Source organism: Haliotis rubra, unplaced genomic scaffold (assembly GCF_003918875.1).
Source record: "Haliotis rubra isolate DU_JTF1 unplaced genomic scaffold, ASM391887v1 Scf766, whole genome shotgun sequence".
Taxonomy (NCBI): Eukaryota; Metazoa; Mollusca; class Gastropoda; order Lepetellida; family Haliotidae; genus Haliotis; species Haliotis rubra.
This window is the reverse complement of record NW_025767486.1, coordinates 324,322-341,142: the sequence shown is the minus strand read 5'-3', so window position 1 is coordinate 341,142 and position 16,821 is coordinate 324,322. Positions and strand designations below refer to the sequence as shown.

The window sequence follows — 16,821 nt, the reverse complement described above, 5'->3', positions numbered from 1 at the left end:
AGATACACACTGCTCCACACAAATACTCACTGCTCCACACAAATACTCACTGCTCCACACAGATACACACTGCTCCACCACACTGCTCCACACAGATACACACTGCTCCACCACACTGCTCCACCACACAGGTACACACAGATACACACTGCTCCACCACACTGCTCCACACAGATACACACTGCTCCACCACACTGCTCCACCACACAGATACACACTGATCCACCTCTCCACAGATACACACAGCTCCACACAAATGCTCCTGCTCCACACACTGCTCACTGCTCCACACAGATACACACAGATACTCACCACCACAGATACACACTGCTCCACACAGATACACTCCACCACACTGCTCCACCACACAGATACACACAGATCCACCACACTGCTCCACCACACTGCTCCTGCTCACACTGCTCCACCACTGCTCTCCACACTGCTCCACCACACTGCTCCACCACACAGATACACACAGATACACACTGCTCCACCACACTGCTCCACCACACAGATACACACAGATACTCACTCTCCACAGATACACACTGCTCCACACAGATACACACTTCTCCACCACACTTCTCCACCACACTTCTCCACCACACTGCTCCACACTGCTCCACCACACTGCTCCACACTGCTCCACACAGATACACACAGATACACACTGCTCCACCACACTGCTCCAACACAGATATACACACTGCTCCACTCTCCACAGATACACACTGCTCCACACAGATACTCACTGCTCCATCACACTGCTCCACCACACAGATACACACAGATACTCACTGCTCCACCACACTGCTCCACACAGATACACACTGCTCCACACACTACTCACACCACACTGCTCCACACAGATACACACTGCTCCACACAGATACACACTGCTCCACACACATACACACTGCTCCACACACTGCTCCACCACTGCTCCACCACACTGCTCCACACAGATACTCACTGCTGCACAGATACACACAGATACACACTGCTCCACACAGATACACACTGCTCCACTTAGATACACACTGCTCCACCACACAATTCCACCCACTATAAATTTGTTCAACTTTTTTGAACACAGATATGATTTTCTTTTTCAGGATGCCACCAAGTTTAAGATTGGTGAAATTCTGACGTTTGTGTTGTCCACAGTAGAGAAGGTAGGAATGTATTTGAATGGGTTCAGTATATCACTGTTGTATTGGGTTCAGTATATCACTGTTGTATTGGGTTCAGTATATCACTCTTGTATTGGGTTCAGTGGGTTCCATATATCACTGTTGTATTGGGTTAAGTGGGTTCCATACATCACTCTTGTATTGATTTCAGTGGGTTCAGTATATCACTCTTGTATTGATTTCAGTGGGTTCGGTATATAACTCTTGTATTGGGTTCAGTATATCACTCTTGTATTGGGTTCAGTGGGTTCCATATATCACTCTTGTATTGTATTGGGTTCCATACATCACTCTTGTATTGATTTCAGTGGGTTCAGTATATCACTCTTGTATTGTGTTCAGTTGGTTCAGTATATCACTCTTGTATTGGGTTCAGTATATCACTCTTGTATTGGGTTCAGTGGGTTCCATATATCACTCTTGTATTGGGTTAAGTGGGTTCCATACATCACTCTTGTATTGATTTCAGTGGGTTCAGTATATCACTCTTGTATTGGGTTCAGTGGGTTCCATATATCACTCTTGTATTGGGTTAAGTGGGTTCCATACATCACTCTTGTATTGATTTCAGTGGGTTCTGTATATCACTCTTGTATTGTGTTCAGTGGGTTCAGTATATCACTGCTGGAATGAATCCAGCTCATCACACCAGAACACTTGTGTCTGTAAGCAGGTATATTGTGAATCTACTGTTAGAAATAATATTAACTGTTGATGTTACAGGAAGAAGATGAGTACAAATCACCATGGTTACAGGATCTGGTGCTGGAGATCTACAGTATCATTAGAAGTAAACTCGGTATGCAATCCCTTCATTGCAGTACATTCAGATCAGTGACTCCACAGATATAGTGTAGATCTGAATGTATTGGTGTTTCAGACAGTAGACTGAGAGACTCCCATGTAGTGTAGATCTGAATGTATTGGTGTTTCAGACAGTAGACTGAGAGACTCCATGCTGTATCTGACTGTCTCCATGTAGTGTAGATCTGAATGTATTGGTGTTTCAGACAGTAGACTGAGAGACTCCACGCTGTATCTGACTGTCTCCATGTAGTGTAGATCTGAATGTATTGGTGTTTCAGACAGTAGAATGAGAGACTACACGCTGTATCTGACTGTCTCCATGTAGTGTAGATCTGAATGTATTGGTGTTTCAGACAGTAGACTGAGAGACTCCATGCTGTATCTGACTGTCTCCATGTAGTGTAGATCTGAATGTATTGGTGTTTCAGACAGTAGACTGAGAGACTCCACGCTGTATCTGACTGTCTCCATGTAGTGTAGATCTGAATGTATTGGTGTTTCAGACAGTAGAATGAGAGACTACACGCTGTATCTGACTGTCTCCATGTAGTGTAGATCTGAATGTATTGGTGTTTTAGACAGTAGACTGAGAGACTCCACGCTGTGTCTGACTGATCTGAATGTATTGGTGTTTCAGACAGTAGACTGAGAGACTCCATGCTGTATCTGACTGTCTCCATGTAGTGTAGATCTGAATGTATTGGTGTTTCAGACAGTAGACTGAGAGACTCCACAGTGTATCTGACTGTCTCCATGTAGTGTAGATCTGAATGTATTGGTGTTTCAGACAGTAGACTGAGAGACTCCACACTGTATCTGACTGTCTCCGTGTAGTGTAGATCTGAATGTATTGGTGTTTCAGACAGTAGACTGAGGGATTCAACACTGTATCTGACTGTCTCCATGTAGTGTAGATCTGAATGTATTGGTGTTTCAGACAGTAGACTGAGAGACTCCACAGTGTATCTGACTGTCTCCGTGTAGTGTAATCTGAATGTATTGGTGTTTCAGACAGTAGACTGAGAGACTCCACGCTGTATCTGACTGTCTCCATGTAGTGTAGATCTGAATGTATTGGTGTTTCAGACAGTAGAATGAGAGACTCCACAGTGTATCTGACTGTCTCTGTGTAGTGTAGATCTGAATGTATTGGTGTTTCAGACAATAGACTGAGAGACTCCTCGCTTTGTCTGACTGCCTCCATGTAGTGTAGATCTGAATGCATTGGTGTTTCAGACAGTAGACTGAGAGACTCCACACTGTATCTGACTGTCTCCGTGTAGTGTAGATCTGAATGTATTGGTGTTTCAGACAGTAGAATGAGAGACTCCACAGTGTATCTGACTGTCTCCATGTAGTGTAGATCTGAATGTATTGGTGTTTCAGACAGTAGACTGAGAGACTCCACACTGTATCTGACTGTCTCCATGTAGTGTAGATCTGAATGTATTGGTGTTTCAGACAGTAGAATGAGAGACTCCACAGTGTATCTGACTGTCTCCATGTAGTGTAGATCTGAATGTATTGGTGTTTCAGACAGTAGAATGAGAGACTCCACGCTGTATCTGACTGTCTCCGTGTAGTGTAGATCTGAATGTATTGGTGTTTTAGACAGTAGAATGAGAGACTCCACACTGTGTCTGACTGATCTGAATGTATTGGTGTTTCAGACAGTAGACTGAGAGACTCCACGCTGTATCTGACTGTCTCCGTGTAGTGTAGATCTGAATGTATTGGTGTTTCAGACAGTAGACTGAGTGACTCCACGCTGTATCTGACTGCCTCCATGTAGTGTAGATCTGAATGTATTGGTGTTTTAGACAGTTGACTGAGAGACTCCACAGTGTATCTGACTGTCTCCATGTAGTGTAGATCTGAATGTATTGGTGTTTCAGACAGTAGAATGAGAGACTCCACACTGTGTCTGACTGATCTGAATGTATTGGTGTTTCAGACAGTAGACTGAGAGACTCCATGCTGTATCTGACTGCCTCCATGTAGTGTAGATCTGAATGTATTGGTGTTTCAGACAGTAGACTGAGAGACTCCACACTGTATCTGACTGTCTCCGTGTAGTGTAGATCTGAATGTATTGGTGTTTCAGACAGTAGAATGAGAGACTCCACGCTGTATCTGACTGCCTCTATGTAGTGTAGATCTGAATGTATTGATGTTTCAGACAGTAGACTGAGAGACTCCATGCTGTATCTGACTGCCTCTATGTAGTGTAGATCTGAATGTATTGATGTTTCACACAGTAGAATGAGAGACTCCACAGTGTATCTGACTGATCTGAATGCATTGGTGTTTCAGACAGTAGAATGAGAGACTCCACAGTGTATCTGACTGATCTGAATGTATTGGTGTTTCAGACAGTAGACTGAGAGACTCCACAGCTGTATCTGACTGTCTCCGTGTAGTGTAATCTGAATGTATTGGTGTTTCAGACAGTAGACTGAGAGACTCCACAGTGTATCTGACTGTCTCTGTGTAGTGTAGATCTGAATGCATTGGTGTTTCAGACAGTAGACTGAGAGACTCCTCGCTTTGTCTGACTGCCTCCATGTAGTGTAGATCTGAATGCATTGGTGTTTCAGACAGTAGACTGAGGGATTCCACACTGTATCTGACTGTCTCCATGTAGTGTAGATCTGAATGTATTGGTGTTTCAGAACAGTAGACTGAGAGACTCCACACTGTATCTGACTGTCTCCATGTAGTGTAGATCTGAATGTATTGGTGTTTCAGACAGTAGACTGAGAGACTCCACAGTGTATCTGACTGTCTCCATGTAGTGTAGATCTGAATGTATTGGTGTTTCAGACAGTAGAATGAGAGACTCCACAGTGTATCTGACTGTCTCCATGTAGTGTAGATCTGAATGTATTGGTGTTTCAGACAGTAGAATGAGAGACTCCACGCTGTATCTGACTGTCTCCGTGTAGTGTAGATCTGAATGTATTGGTGTTTTGGACAGTAGAATGAGAGACTCCACACTGTATCTGACTGTCTCCGTGTAGTGTAGATCTGAATGTATTGGTGTTTTGGACAGTAGAATGAGAGACTCCACACTGTATCTGACTGTCTCCGTGTAGTGTAGATCTGAATGTATTGGTGTTTCAGACAGTAGAATGAGAGACTCCACACTGTGTCTGACTGATCTGAATGTATTGGTGTTTCAGACAGTAGACTGAGAGACTCCACGCTGTGTCTGACTGTCTCCATGTAGTGTAGATCTGAATGTATTGGTGTTTCAGACAGTAGACTGAGAGACTCCATGCTGTATCTGACTGTCTCCGTGTAGTGTAGATCTGAATGTATTGGTGTTTCAGACAGTAGACTGAGAGACTCCACGCAGTATCTGACTGTCTCTATGTAGTGTAGATCTGAATGTATTGGTGTTTCAGACAGTAGACTGAGAGACTCCACGCTGTGTCTGACTGTCTCCATGTAGTGTAGATCTGAATGTATTGGTGTTTCAGACAGTAGACTGAGTGACTCCACGCTGTATCTGACTGTCTCTGTGTAGTGTAGATCTGAATGTATTGGTGTTTCAGACAGTAGACTGAGAGACTCCACGCAGTATCTGACTGTCTCTATGTAGTGTAGATCTGAATGTATTGGTGTTTCAGACAGTAGAATGAGAGACTCCACGCTGTATCTGACTGCCTCTATGTAGTGTAGATCTGAATGTATTGGTGTTTCAGACAGTAGAATGAGAGACTCCACGCTGTATCTGACTGTCTCCATGTAGTGTAGATCTGAATGTATTGGTGTTTCAGACAGTAGAATGAGAGACTCCACACTGTATCTGACTGTCTCCATGTAGTGTAGATCTGAATGTATTGGTGTTTCAGACAGTAGACTGAGAGACTCCACGCTGTATCTGACTGTCTCTGTGTAGTGTAGATCTGAATGTATTGGTGTTTCAGACAGTAGAATGAGAGACTCCACGCTGTATCTGACTGTCTCCATGTAGTGTAGATCTGAATGTATTGGTGTTTCAGACAGTAGACTGAGAGACTCCACACTGTATCTGACTGATCTGAATGTATTGGTGTTTCAGACAGTAGACTGAGAGACTCCACACTGTATCTGACTGCCTCTATGTAGTGTAGATCTGAATGTGTTGGTGTTTCAGACAGTAGACTGAGAGACTCCACACTGTATCTGACTGATCTGAATGTATTGGTGTTTCAGACAGTAGACTGAGAGACTCCACACTGTATCTGACTGCCTCTATGTAGTGTAGATCTGAATGTATTGGTGTTTCAGACAGTAGAATGAGAGACTCCACACTGTATCTGACTGATCTGAATGTATTGGTGTTTCAGACAGTAGACTGAGAGACTCCACACTGTATCTGACTGCCTCCATGTAGTGTAGATCTGAATGTATTGGTATTTCAGACAATAGACTGAGAGACTCCACGCTGTATCTGACTGCCTCCATGTAGTGTAGATCTGAATGTATTGGTGTTTCAGACAGTAGACTGAGAGACTCAACGCTGTATCTGACTGTCTCCATGTAGTGTAGATCTGAATGTATTGGTGTTTCGAACAGTAGACTGAGAGACTCCACACTGTATCTGACTGTCTCCGTGTAGTGTAGATCTGAATGTATTGGTGTTTTAGACAGTAGAATGAGAGACTCCACACTGTGTCTGACTGATCTGAATGTATTGGTGTTTCAGACAGTAGACTGAGAGACTCCACGCTGTATCTGACTGTCTCCATGTAGTGTAGATCTGAATGTATTGGTGTTTCAGACAGTAGACTGAGAGACTCCATGCTGTATCTGACTGTCTCCGTGTAGTGTAGATCTGAATGTATTGGTGTTTCAGACAGTAGACTGAGTGACTCCACGCTGTATCTGACTGTCTCTGTGTAGTGTAGATCTGAATGTATTGGTGTTTCAGACAGTAGACTGAGAGACTCCACGCTGTATCTGACTGTCTCCATGTAGTGTAGATCTGAATGTATTGGTGTTTCAGACAGTAGAATGAGAGACTCAGCACTGTATCTGACTGTCTCCATGTAGTGTAGATCTGAATGTATTGGTGTTTCAGACAGTAGACTGAGAGTCTCCACGCTGTATCTGACTGCCTCTATGTAGTGTAGATCTGAATGTATTGATGTTTCAGACAGTAGAATGAGAGACTCCACAGTGTATCTGACTGATCTGAATGCATTGGTGTTTCAGACAGTAGACTGAGAGACTCCACAGTGTATCTGACTGTCTCCATGTAGTGTAGATCTGAATGTATTGGTGTTTCAGACAGTAGATTGAGAGACTCCACAGTGTTTCTGACTGTCTCCATGTAGTGTAGATCTGAATGTATTGATGTTTCAGACAGTAGACTGAGAGACTCCACGCTGTAACTGACTGTCTCTATGTAGTGTAGATCTGAATGTATTGATGTTTCAGACAGTAGAATGAGAGACTCCACAGTGTATCTGACTGATCTGAATGCATTGGTGTTTCAGACAGTAGACTGAGAGACTCCACAGTGTATCTGACTGTCTCCATGTAGTGTAGATCTGAATGTATTGGTGTTTCAGACAGTAGATTGAGAGACTCCACAGTGTTTCTGACTGTCTCCATGTAGTGTAGATCTGAATGTATTGGTGTTTCAGACAGTAGAATGAGAGACTCCACGCTGTATCTGACTGCCTCTATGTAGTGTAGATCTGAATGTATTGATGTTTCAGACAGCAGACTGAGAGACTCCACGCTGTAACTGACTGTCTCCATGTAGTGTAGATCTGAATGTATTGGTGTTTCAGACAGTAGACTGAGAGACTCCTGACTGATCTGGAATGCTTTGTCTGACTGCCTCCATGTAGTGTAGATCTGAATGCATTGGTGTTTCAGACAGTAGACTGAGGGACTCCACACTGTATCTGACTGTCTCCATGTAGTGTAGATCTGAATGTATTGGTGTTTCAGACAGTAGACTGAGAGACTCCACACTGTATCTGACTGTCTCCATGTAGTGTAGATCTGAATGTATTGGTGTTTCAGACAGTAGACTGAGAGACTCCACGCTGTATCTGACTGCCTCTATGTAGTGTAGATCTGAATGTATTGGTGTTTCAGACAGTAGACTGAGAGACTCCACTCACGCTGTATCTGACTGTCTCCATGTAGTGTAGATCTGAATGTATTGGTGTTTCAGACAGTAGAATGAGAGACTCCACACTGTGTCTGACTGATCTGAATGTATTGGTGTTTCAGACAGTAGACTGAGAGACTCCACGCTGTATCTGACTGTCTCCATGTAGTGTAGATCTGAATGTATTGGTGTTTCAGACAGTAGAATGAGAGACTCCACGCTGTATCTGACTGTCTCCATGTAGTGTAGATCTGAATGTATTGGTGTTTCAGACAGTAGAATGAGAGACTCCACACTGTATCTGACTGTCTCCATGTAGTGTAGATCTGAATGTATTGGTGTTTCAGACAGTAGAATGAGAGACTCCACACTGTATCTGACTGTCTCCATGTAGTGTAGATCTGAATGTATTGGTGTTTCAGACAGTAGACTGAGAGACTCCACAGTGTATCTGACTGTCTCCATGTAGTGTAGATCTGAATGTATTGGTGTTTCAGACAGTAGACTGAGAGACTCCACGCTGTATCTGACTGTCTCCATGTAGTGTAGATCTGAATGTATTGGTGTTTCAGACAGTAGACTGAGAGACTCCACGCTGTATCTGACTGTCTCCATGTAGTGTAGATCTGAATGTATTGGTGTTTCAGACAGTAGAATGAGAGACTCCACGCTGTATCTGACTGTCTCCATGTAGTGTAGATCTGAATGTGTATTGGTGTTTCAGACAGTAGAATGAGAGACTCCACGCTGTATCTGACTGTCTCCATGTAGTGTAGATCTGAATGTATTGGTGTTTCAGACAGTAGAATGAGAGACTCAACGCTGTATCTGACTGTCTCCATGTAGTGTAGATCTGAATGTATTGGTGTTTCAGACAGTAGACTGAGAGACTCCACACTGTATCTGACTGTCTCCATGTAGTGTAGATCTGAATGTATTGGTGTTTCAGACAGTAGACTGAGAGACTCCACGCTGTATCTGACTGTCTCCATGTAGTGTAGATCTGAATGTATTGGTGTTTCAGACAGTAGAATGAGAGACTCCACAGTGTATCTGACTGTCTCCATGTAGTGTAGATCTGAATGTATTGGTGTTTCAGACAGTAGACTGAGAGACTCCACACTGTATCTGACTGTCTCCATGTAGTGTAGATCTGAATGTATTGGTGTTTCAGACAGTAGAATGAGAGACTCCACAGTGTATCTGACTGTCTCCATGTAGTGTAGATCTGAATGTATTGGTGTTTCAGACAGTAGAATGAGAGACTCCACACTGTATCTGACTGTCTCCATGTAGTGTAGATCTGAATGTATTGGTGTTTCAGACAGTAGACTGAGAGACTCCACATCTGTATCTGACTGTCTCCATGTAGTGTAGATCTGAATGTATTGGTGTTTCAGACAGTAGAATGAGAGACTCCACAGTGTATCTGACTGTCTCCATGTAGTGTAGATCTGAATGTATTGGTGTTTCAGACAGTAGAATGAGAGACTCCACACTGTATCTGACTGTCTCCATGTAGTGTAGATCTGAATGTATTGGTGTTTCAGACAGTAGACTGAGAGACTCCACACTGTGTCTGACTGATCTGAATGTATTGGTGTTTCAGACAGTAGACTGAGAGACTCCACACTGTATCTGACTGTTTCCATGTAGTGTAGATCTGAATGTATTGGTGTTTCAGACAGTAGACTGAGAGACTCCATGCTGTATCTGACTGTCTCCATGTAGTGTAGATCTGAATGTATTGGTGTTTCAGACAGTAGACTGAGAGACTCCACGCTGTATCTGACTGTCTCCATGTAGTGTAGATCTGAATGTATTGGTGTTTCAGACAGTAGACTGAGAGACTCCACGCTGTATCTGACTGTCTCTGTGTAGTGTAGATCTGAATGTATTGGTGTTTCAGACAGTAGAATGAGAGACTCCACACTGTATCTGACTGTCTCCGTGTAGTGTAGATCTGAATGTATTGGTGTTTCAGACAGTAGACTGAGAGACTCCACGCTGTATCTGACTGTCTCTGTGTAGTGTAGATCTGAATGTATTGGTGTTTCAGACAGTAGACTGAGAGACTCCACGCTGTATCTGACTGTCTCTATGTAGTGTAGATCTGAATGTATTGGTGTTTCAGACAGTAGACTGAGAGACTCCACGCTGTATCTGACTGTCTCCATGTAGTGTAGATCTGAATGTATTGGTGTTTCAGACAGTAGAATGAGAGACTCAGCACTGTATCTGACTGTCTCCATGTAGTGTAGATCTGAATGTATTGGTGTTTCAGACAGTAGACTGAGAGTCTCCACGCTGTATCTGACTGCCTCTATGTAGTGTAGATCTGAATGTATTGATGTTTCAGACAGTAGAATGAGAGACTCCACAGTGTATCTGACTGATCTGAATGCATTGGTGTTTCAGACAGTAGACTGAGAGACTCCACAGTGTATCTGACTGTCTCCATGTAGTGTAGATCTGAATGTATTGGTGTTTCAGACAGTAGATTGAGAGACTCCACAGTGTTTCTGACTGTCTCCATGTAGTGTAGATCTGAATGTATTGGTGTTTCAGACAGTAGAATGAGAGACTCCACGCTGTATCTGACTGCCTCCATGTAGTGTAGATCTGAATGTATTGATGTTTCAGACAGTAGACTGAGAGACTCCACGCTGTAACTGACTGTCTCTATGTAGTGTAGATCTGAATGTATTGATGTTTCAGACAGTAGATTGAGAGACTCCACAGTGTATCTGACTGTCTCCATGTAGTGTAGATCTGAATGTATTGGTGTTTCAGACAGTAGATAGAGAGACTCCACAGTGTATCTGACTGTCTCCATGTAGTGTAGATCTGAATGTATTGGTGTTTCAGACAGTAGAATGAGAGACTCCACGCTGTATCTGACTGCCTCTATGTAGTGTAGATCTGAATGTATTGGTGTTTCAGACAGTAGACTGAGAGACTCCACGCTGTATCTGACTGTCTCCATGTAGTGTAGATCTGAATGTATTGGTGTTTCAGACAGTAGACTGAGAGACTCCACGCTGTATCTGACTGTCTCCATGTAGTGTAGATCTGAATGTATTGGTGTTTCAGACAGTAGACTGAGAGACTCCACGCTGTATCTGACTGATCTGAATGCATTGAGTGATCTGAATGTATTGGTGTTTCAGACAGTAGACTGAGAGACTCCACACTGTATCTGACTGTCTCCATGTAGTGTAATCTGAATGTATTGGTGTTTCAGACAGTAGACTGAGAGACTCCACACTGTATCTGACTGTCTCCATGTAGTGTAGATCTGAATGTATTGGTGTTTCAGACAGTAGACTGAGAGACTCCACGCTGTATCTGACTGCCTCTATGTAGTGTAGATCTGAATGTATTGATGTTTCAGACAGTAGAATGAGAGACTCCACAGTGTATCTGACTGATCTGAATGCATTGGTGTTTCAGACAGTAGACTGAGAGACTCCACAGTGTATCTGACTGTCTCCATGTAGTGTAGATCTGAATGTATTGGTGTTTCAGACAGTAGACTGAGAGACTCCACAGTGTATCTGACTGTCTCCATGTAGTGTAGATCTGAATGTATTGGTGTTTCAGACAGTAGAATGAGAGACTCCACGCTGTATCTGACTGCCTCCATGTAGTGTAGATCTGAATGTATTGGTGTTTCAGACAGTAGACTGAGAGACTCCACACTGTATCTGACTGTCTCCATGTAGTGTAGATCTGAATGTATTGGTGTTTCAGACAGTAGATTGAGAGACTCCACAGTGTATCTGACTGTCTCCATGTAGTGTAGATCTGAATGTATTGGTGTTTCAGACAGTAGATAGAGAGACTCCACAGTGTTTCTGACTGTCTCCATGTAGTGTAGATCTGAATGTATTGGTGTTTCAGACAGTAGAATGAGAGACTCCACGCTGTATCTGACTGCCTCTATGTAGTGTAGATCTGAATGTATTGATGTTTCAGACAGTAGACTGAGAGACTCCACGCTGTATCTGACTGTCTCCATGTAGTGTAGATCTGAATGTATTGGTGTTTCAGACAGTAGACTGAGAGACTCCACGCTGTATCTGACTGTCTCCATGTAGTGTAGATCTGAATGTATTGGTGTTTCAGACAGTAGAATGAGAGACTCCACAGTGTATCTGACTGATCTGAATGCATTGAGTGATCTGAATGTATTGGTGTTTCAGACAGTAGACTGAGAGACTCCACACTGTATCTGACTGTCTCCATGTAGTGTAGATCTGAATGTATTGGTGTTTCAGACAGTAGACTGAGAGACTCCACACTGTGTCTGACTGCCTCCATGTAGTGTAGATCTGAATGTATTGGTTTTTCAGACAATAGACTGAGTGACTCCACACTGTATCTGACTGATCTGAATGTATTGGTGTTTCAGACAGTAGACTGAGAGACTCCACAGTGTATCTGACTGTCTCTGTGTAGTGTAGATCTGAATGCATTGGTGTTTCAGACAGTAGACTGAGAGTCTCCACAGTGTATCTGACTGTCTCTGTGTAGTGTAGATCTGAATGCATTGGTGTTTCAGACAGTAGACTGAGAGACTCCACGCTGTATCTGACTGTCTCTGTGTAGTGTAGATCTGAATGCATTGGTTTTTCAGACAGTAGACTGAGAGTCTCCACACTGTGTCTGACTGTCTCCGTGTAGTGTAATCTGAATGTATTGGTGTTTCAGACAGTAGACTGAGAGACTCCACGCTGTATCTGACTGTCTCCGTGTAGTGTAATCTGAATGTATTGGTGTTTCAGACAGTAGACTGAGAGACTCCACGCTATATCTGACTGTCTCCATGTAGTGTAGATCTGAATGTATTGGTGTTTCAGACAGTAGACTGAGAGACTCCACAGTGTACCTAACTGTCTCCGTGTAGTGTAGATCTGAATGTATTGGTGTTTCAGACAGTAGACTGAGAGATTCCACACTGTGTCTTGCGGCCTCCCTGGTAGGCTGTCAGGGTGTGGCCTGTCTCCTGCCACCCATCACTGATGACCTGAAGATGCTTCTGTTGCTCACTCACATGGCCTGTATAGAGGTTAGGATGGTGCTGGAAGATGGGAGAATTGATGAGGTATGTTACCCTTTATTCTTTTTCATAGAGATCGTCCTTGGGGTACATATATGCATTTTCTGCGGCTGAAAATGTCATGTGACAGTTGTATCAATGTTTTAATAAAAGTACTGAACAATAAATACAAGTCTTTTTTATCTATTATACGGCCCCCACCACGTGGAGTTACCTCCCTGCTACGCTTGCGCAGCCAACCAGGTAAGCACCTAGGCCCGTATCATCATTCCTTCTGCTGTCACTCAAGCGTTCACACGTATTTCCAACCTCAGTTACAAGCTGAGTTACTTCATGTAGAAGAATGTCTGAGACTTCAACAACTGTATGTATGGTCTTTATTCGTTCTTGCGCAAGACAAAGAACAGTTAAATTTACTTTGAAGTCTGTTATTTCTCATTTCTGTGACTTTTTATTAAACATTTACGCTAGGTTTCCCGTGGTTTACGTACGTGTTGCTCTTCCATGGCGGGAAGTTTAGTGTGCCAAGTGGTTGTCATATTGGGTTATTAACCACGTATTTCATGTCCCATGGTCGCATTCACATAATTTTCAATGTTTTGTACGTGTATATTTATGCTGCTGGTTCCGCTGTTAGCTATACTAGGCACATAAAGAAACTGTGCATACAAAAATTTAAAATCTTAATTTATCAAACCAGTGTAGACACATAAGGATTTAAACTCAGAGATTAGTGACATGCATGCACGTGCCACGTTCCGTGACGTCAGTGGGTTCGTCCTTGAGACGTGCAATACGTTGTTGCCTGTGCATTCCGGGACAGAGAAACAGAGCAAATGAATGCCACACAATACTGTCACTTTGGAAAGCTCAACCCCTGCCTGCCCTTGCGATCGTTCAAAGAATTAAACGGCTATTGAAACGCATAGCATGCCAAGGCTCACGTCTGCACAATGTCATGAGGCCATTGGGATGGTCCGTGGGGGAATGACTCAACGACAAGTGGCTGCACATTTCCACTGCCACCGGAACACCATTTCTGCACTGGTGAGACGCTACCAGAACACAAATAACGTCATCGATCGGCCACGTTCTGGACGTCCACGTGTAACAACGCCAAGACAGGACATATGGATATGGGTGACCCATCTTCGCCATAGGTTTCAGACTGCAGTGATGACTGCCCGAAGCATCCCAGGACTTTGCCGTATCCACCCCAACACAGTTTGACAACGTTTACGTCATCACAGGATCCGACCACGACGTCCCGCCATACGGCCTATCCTGACACGTCATCGACAAGCTCGCCGAATGTGGTGCCGAAATCATGTCTGCAGACCCTTGTTTTGGTGGAGAAATGTTGTTTTTACAGATGAGTCCAGGTTGAACATTTCCCATAGTGATGGATGTCAACGTGCCTATAGGCGAGTGGGAGAACGTTATGCACAGGCCTGTGTCTTGCAGAGGAATCGCTTTGGTGGTGGTTCTGTGATGATTTGGGGTGGAATAACAGCATGCCAAAGAACTCCTTTGGTGATTGTTCAGGGCAACTTAACTGGTGTGGGCTACAGGGATCAGATTCTTCGACCTGTGGCAATTCCCATTCTGCAACGTCATGGCCCTGGGTTAACATTCCAACAGGACAATGCCCGCCCTCATACGGCAAGGGTTGCTATGGATTTCTTGCAACGCCACAACGTTGACTTACTGCCTTGGCCTGCAAATTCACCGGATTTCTCCCCGATAGAGCATGTTTGGGACGAGATGGATCGACGTCTACGCCGTCTTCCTCATCCGCCAGATAACTTCCTTGACCTTGCAACAGAACTTGAGAGAATCTGGCGTGACATCCCACAAGCCTTCCTTGCACGTTTGATAGGCTCTATGCATCGTCGATGCACTGCTGTTCTCAATGCCGATGGTGGACATACCCGTTATTGAGCTTGTGACATGGTCGTTTGACCCCTGCTTGTGGACTCGTGACGTCATTGTGATTGACTTTTCAATTGAAATTCTCCCGACTTGTTATGGTCTCATGATCTCTCCATTAAAGTTTATATGTACCTTTGACATTGTTATCGTACTTATCAACTGGGATGATACTTGACAATGCACAGTTTCTTTATGTGGCTAGTATACATGCTTGTGTGTTTGCTTTCAGGCGTTTACTGGGTGTTCTGTCTGTGGGCAGATTATCACTAGAGCCGACAAGCATGATAAATGCTTGTGCTGCTTAGAGAAGGTGGGACATGACCCAGATGTCTGCGAACTCTGTATGGCCTTTTCCCTTCCCGGGCCCAGAAGAGAAGGGCGGCGGATTTCCTTTTCTATAAGGAATTGCGAGAGGCGGGAGGGGAACTTACCCAGCAGGTCCCCCCGTCCAAAGCCAAAAAAGCCAAACAAGCTAAAACTAGGTCTTCGCATAAGACACATTCCCAATCATCCCAATCTAGTGGTTTTGATATGTCACTAATCACTCTGTTGTTTCAGCGGCATGTGGACTCCGTGAAGTCTGAACAGGGGACCAAGAGTCCGAGGGTGGGATCGCCGAGCCCGGCTACCCAGGAAGTGGAGGGTTCGCTCCCAGTCCCCCTCTCAGTGTTGGCGCAGGGTCCGTTGAGGATTCCTGGGGTTTCGGCCCCTGCACCACCCCGGCCCGGTTCTGCCCGGTCTTCCTCCAGTGTCTCGGGACCGGGGTTCGAGTAGTGTGTCGGTTGCCGGAGCAGGGATTTCCTTCGGCTCTTCCCTTCCCTCGGTGTCTGGGACTCGGCCTACCACCGGGTCGGGGTTCGGATCCTCTTCATGAGGAGACCCGAATTCTGCCATGGGCTCGGGTGCCGAGTCTATGGACGTTGGAGAGGTCGAGGAGCCAGAGGGCACTTTCCGTTTCTCGTCGGCTCTCCGGGAGGTGCGGCAACGTATTGCCGAGTATATTGCCCCTAGGCAACCCTCGCAGATACTGCTCCGTGTCTTGCCTTCTCTGGCACAGGACGTGATGGATCCCCACCTGGTTGGAACACGCCTCCGGTTTGATTTACCCGACCTCGTTAAGAGGTACCAGCTGGGGGACGATTCTCTGTTCTTTGTGCCGGTGGTTGACGAGTGTGTGTTCACTTCGGTCTCCCTCGGGGGAGGCTCGGCTTCATCAGGCAAGGGCGTTTAGTTCCACCGTTTGCCCTTGCGGGTGCTCCCCTGCAGCAGGCTTACCAGACTTATGAGGAAGTCTACCGGAATGCCATGCAGCAGGTGTTGGTGGTGATCCATGAGGCCTACCTTTCCTCAATTCAAAGGTCGGCTCTGGAGGCAGAAGGGAGCACTGGGGACGTTTCCCCGCATGTTGTTCTGCTTCACCAATTGTCAGAAGTGCAGGCCCACCTAGCCGGAGACTCTTTGCGTCTATGGGGATGTGCGCAGTCATGGGGATGCGCAAGCTGTGGCTGTCTACGTCCCGTTACTCGGAAGCGACACAGCAGACCTTGCTGGCCCTTTCAGGCTGGGAGCGACGTTGTTTCCGGGGGCTCAGCAGGTCATTCGGGAGGCTGCTGCCGCAGCTACCTCCTTCAAGGACTCTCAGGCCTTGTTGGAGCATCCGCGGGCTTCTCGCCCCCGCGCTCCCGTAGCTTCGGCCGCTGGGCAGAGAT

At 44.9% G+C, this 16,821-nt stretch overlaps 1 protein-coding gene across 2 annotated transcripts in view; it reads left to right on the top strand.

The window, feature by feature from the left end:
- The window catches only part of LOC124260504 (neurochondrin-like), a 53,448-nt gene that overhangs the window by 20,014 nt on the left and 16,613 nt on the right, over positions 1–16,821 (top strand). For both annotated transcript variants that reach the window (XM_046694834.1, XM_046694835.1), the window contains exons 7-9: positions 1,119–1,178; positions 1,920–1,995; positions 13,056–13,225. In XM_046694834.1, the coding sequence (XP_046550790.1) occupies positions 1,119–1,178; positions 1,920–1,995; positions 13,056–13,225 (306 nt within the window). The remainder of the gene's footprint in view (positions 1–1,118; positions 1,179–1,919; positions 1,996–13,055; positions 13,226–16,821) is intronic.